The sequence below is a fragment of the Musca autumnalis genome, unplaced genomic scaffold (genome assembly GCF_047663935.1).
Source record: "Musca autumnalis isolate F117 unplaced genomic scaffold, ASM4766393v1 scaffold_5, whole genome shotgun sequence".
NCBI classification, from domain to species: domain Eukaryota; kingdom Metazoa; phylum Arthropoda; class Insecta; order Diptera; family Muscidae; genus Musca; species Musca autumnalis.
Genome location: NW_027412088.1, coordinates 103,068,913 through 103,072,660, shown reverse-complemented (window position 1 = coordinate 103,072,660; position 3,748 = coordinate 103,068,913). Strand labels below are relative to the sequence as shown.

Sequence of the window (3,748 nt, the reverse complement as noted above, 5' to 3'; positions counted from 1 at the left end):
ATTTTAGGTATTTTGAAGAGTTTAGCTTAAGTTTAGTACGAACTGTAGTTTGACATTTGAGGTTCCCAGTGGTCACAAAACTTCTCCACAAAAAATTGTCAAGATAGGTCCATGATTTTACGTATTTTTTAAAATGTAACTACATTTCTTGACCGATGTTTGAGGTTTCTAGTGGTCACAAAACTTCTCCACCAAAAATTATCAACATAGGTCCACGTTTTGGTTTAGTCCCATAAAACGGTACCACCTATTTCAGGTTTTTTCGCGCAAGATTGGTTGCTCTTTGGCATTTTTCAGTGGTTAAAAATGTGTGCATCAAAAATTATAGACATAGGTCCACGTTGTGGTATAACCCACTAAGCGGTACCTCCCGATTTTCTATATTTTGAAGGTTATGGAATCAATATCCAACCGAAATTGCTGAAAATTGACATTTAGTCTTCTTTGGGGTAAAAAACATTCCACCTGAAATTTGTCGGTATAGGCTCACGTCTTCATATAGCCCCCATATAACGTATCTCCAGATTTTTGGTACTTTAAAGTTATCCGAAATGGGTGAAAATTTTTTTTCTTCGCTGGGATACAAAACTTTCCACCAGGTCCACGTCCTCATATAGCCGCCATAGAACGGTCCCTCCCATTTTTCAGTATTTTGAAAGTTTCGGCGTCATTACCGTATTTACATTAGGCAATTTTCCTTCAGTTTGAAGGAGAGAGAGGTGGGGCATGTGGTAACCCTTTGTTTCTGAACACCCTCTCTCACCGACAAACTGACAATTGCCGCAAGGAAAATTGCCTAATGTAAATATGGACTTAGTCTATAATGGGGGTATAAACATTCCAAAGGAAATATCATTATAGGTCCGGTTTTTCATATAGGCCTCCCGATTTTCGGTATTTTAAAGGTTGTGGCTTCAATATCCAATCGAAATGGCTGAAATTTAGTCTTCGTTGGGAGTACAAAACTTTCCACCTAACATTTGACCGTATAGGCACATGTCTTCATATAGCCCCTATGGTTGTGGTCTCAATATACCACCGAAATGGTTGAAATTTTGTGCTTAGTCTTTGTTGGGTATACAAACTTTCCTTCCTCGGTACAGGCCAACGTTTTGATAATGCCCCTATTTTGGTGTTTTTAACGTTTTAGCCACATTATTTAACCGGAATAACTTAAATTTGGTATTGAGTCTTCGCTAGGAGTACAAAAGTGCTTTGCAAAATGGTTGTTCCTGTTGGTTCTAGTTTACTTTATGCTCTCCAGAACTATCTGTTCACTCCGCTCTAATGTGACATGGAAATCAGTTAACACTCATTTAAATATTCCACCTCCCTTTACAAAATTACTGCTATCCACTTGAGAGAATATAATCCTCTTCTGTTTATTCTCAACAATTTACAAATTTCCCAGAGATGGCAGCTCTGCTCGCCAGGTAAATGGAACACTCAACCATAATTCGAGCATTAACATTTACCGAAAGTATAACAACAATAAATACAAATCCCACCAAAAAACAAAAAAATATGTTGAGCTATCATAGCCAAATATGGGGTAACAACAACTCTACTCAAATATACACACTCATGCTTCCATACTCACCTACTCCCTGTACATGTACGAGTACATCAGTTCACAGATCACAGAGCAAATAACAAATATTGTAAAATGCAACAACAATAACAACACAACTGAAGATACCCTGTTGCACATGCGTGTGTACGTGCCGGCCCGGCCACCCTTTGTTTCTAAATACTTTACACTACGACCCGACCGGCCGACTAACCATCGACGGCTGATTGGCTGACTATAAGAGACCTTGTCAAGAGTTCAAAGTGCATTAGTCGCTAGTCAACATTGAACAGCAACGCATGTTTACGGAACAGAAAGAAAACAAACGATTTATCAAATTTGAAAATTACAAAATATAAATAAACAAAACGAAAATTTATTCAAAATGATTTGCATTGGAATTAAAGTGTTTACATTGATTTTGTGTTTGGTGGCCGCAGCGGCAATTGCCATACCCTGGGGTATGCATCAAAGTAATTACGATGCCAGTCTAGATCCCATTGTGTGGTCCAGAGGTTTTGTTAAAGATTCAATACGTCGTCCGCGCTTGTATCGCTCAAATGCAGCAGAGGAGGAAGAAGAAGTGATGGCGGAAGATAATGCAAACCAAACCCATAAAAAATCTAAAGCTTTACCATCAACGTCATATGACATTGGACGTAGGGCTTATGCTAGGACAAATTCTGAAACTTTCAATAGCTACTACAATGGAGAATCATCAGTGCGAAAATATAACACAATGCGTAGAAAATTCTATAGACGCCATCAAAAACTGGATTCCCGTGATCGATATGAGTTTGTGTGAACAACGAACGAATGATCGCCCGCCCAAAAAAGGCCGACAGCTGCCAAAAGTGTACAAATTAGTGTAAGGTTTAGGTTTTTACAATTGGCCGAATATTTGACGTGATAACTAAGTATTTATTTTTCAAGATATCGAATTTAGTTGAGTAGAACTTCAAATGTATGCTATAAATAAGATTTATAAGTCCAACCTATGGTGCCTGTGTCATAAATATTTTTGTAATTTTTATTCAGGTTAAAAAAGTGTATTTATATTTTAATAATACATATAAGCCTTTAAAGATTAGAACAATTAAATAAGTGTATATACATAAAAATAATAACAATAATACATAATATGTATGTATAGTTAAATAAATAAAATCATATATAGTACTTCAAAGTGTTTTCATTCATGGCCTTAAATGCCATACGCTTTAGAGCATTGTGCCGGATAGACCTTCTTTATAAGGAGGATTTATATTGGCATATACCCACCCAATGGAATTGACATTTGAAATCTAGTGGATTTATTAAATCTGGTTGTTTGCAAACGTACTATTATAGTACGGTTTACATAAACATCATAAATATGCTAAATCATATCTCTTAATGTTACAAATAAATATCATAACTAAGTAGAAAAGGAAATGTGTTCCTAAACTCTTTATATTTAAGTATTCACCACTGTTAAAGGACTCGAAATGTTATTGATTGAATAAATAAATAAATAAATAATAATATAAATAAATTATAGTACGGTTACACTAGAGTTTTTTGCCGGGTTAACCCACTTCGAGAGGATTTATTTGACGTTTGCGCTATGGAATTGACATTTGAAATCCAAACCTACTGGGTTAATCCGGTTAAGTGTAACCGGGGTATTAGGAATGCATTCTTTTAGAAGCTCTTGATAGTTGTTGAACATCATATTGACAAACAAACATAATTGCTATGTTCCAGAACCCGCAAGAAGCTACTAATTTTTACTACGATAACAAATTTCCCTTTATGTTATCGAAGAAAATAGTAAAAATTAGTAGATTCTTGCAGTTCTGGAACAGACCAAAGATATCCAAACAATATATAAATAATGTAGAGGTGTGCGATATAATTTTGAACAAAATGTTAAATGTAAAAGCAATCAAGAATGGAACGTTTCAATCTAAATAACTTTTATTAGTACAGTAGAATCACGTCAAACCCCGATAAATCGAAAATCTCGAAAACCTTTATAATTCATAAATATGACTAGTTCTACGGATTACGAATTATCGGTATTCTACTGTATATGCATATTACATCTGATCAAGTTCCAATACTGACGAAAGAACTTGTAAGTGTTCTATATTTACAGAGTGAATTTATTGCCGAAATACAAAATATACAACCGAT

General features: G+C 35.2%; 1 protein-coding gene across 1 annotated transcript; it reads left to right on the top strand.

Annotated features, from left to right (window-relative positions):
• Positions 1-1,905: 1,905 nt before the first annotated feature.
• LOC141386943 (uncharacterized) lies at positions 1,906-2,573 on the top strand. The gene has a single exon (XM_073955841.1). The coding sequence runs from the start codon at positions 1,956-1,958 to the stop codon at positions 2,373-2,375; it is 420 nt and encodes a 139-aa protein (XP_073811942.1). The 5' UTR covers positions 1,906-1,955; the 3' UTR covers positions 2,376-2,573.
• The last annotated feature ends 1,175 nt before the right edge of the window (positions 2,574-3,748 follow it).

Bases quoted from the DNA above. Each gene is read 5' to 3' on its own strand.
- LOC141386943 (XM_073955841.1), top strand. From the start codon at position 1,956: ATGATTTGCATTGGAATTAAAGTGTTTACATTGATTTTGTGTTTGGTG.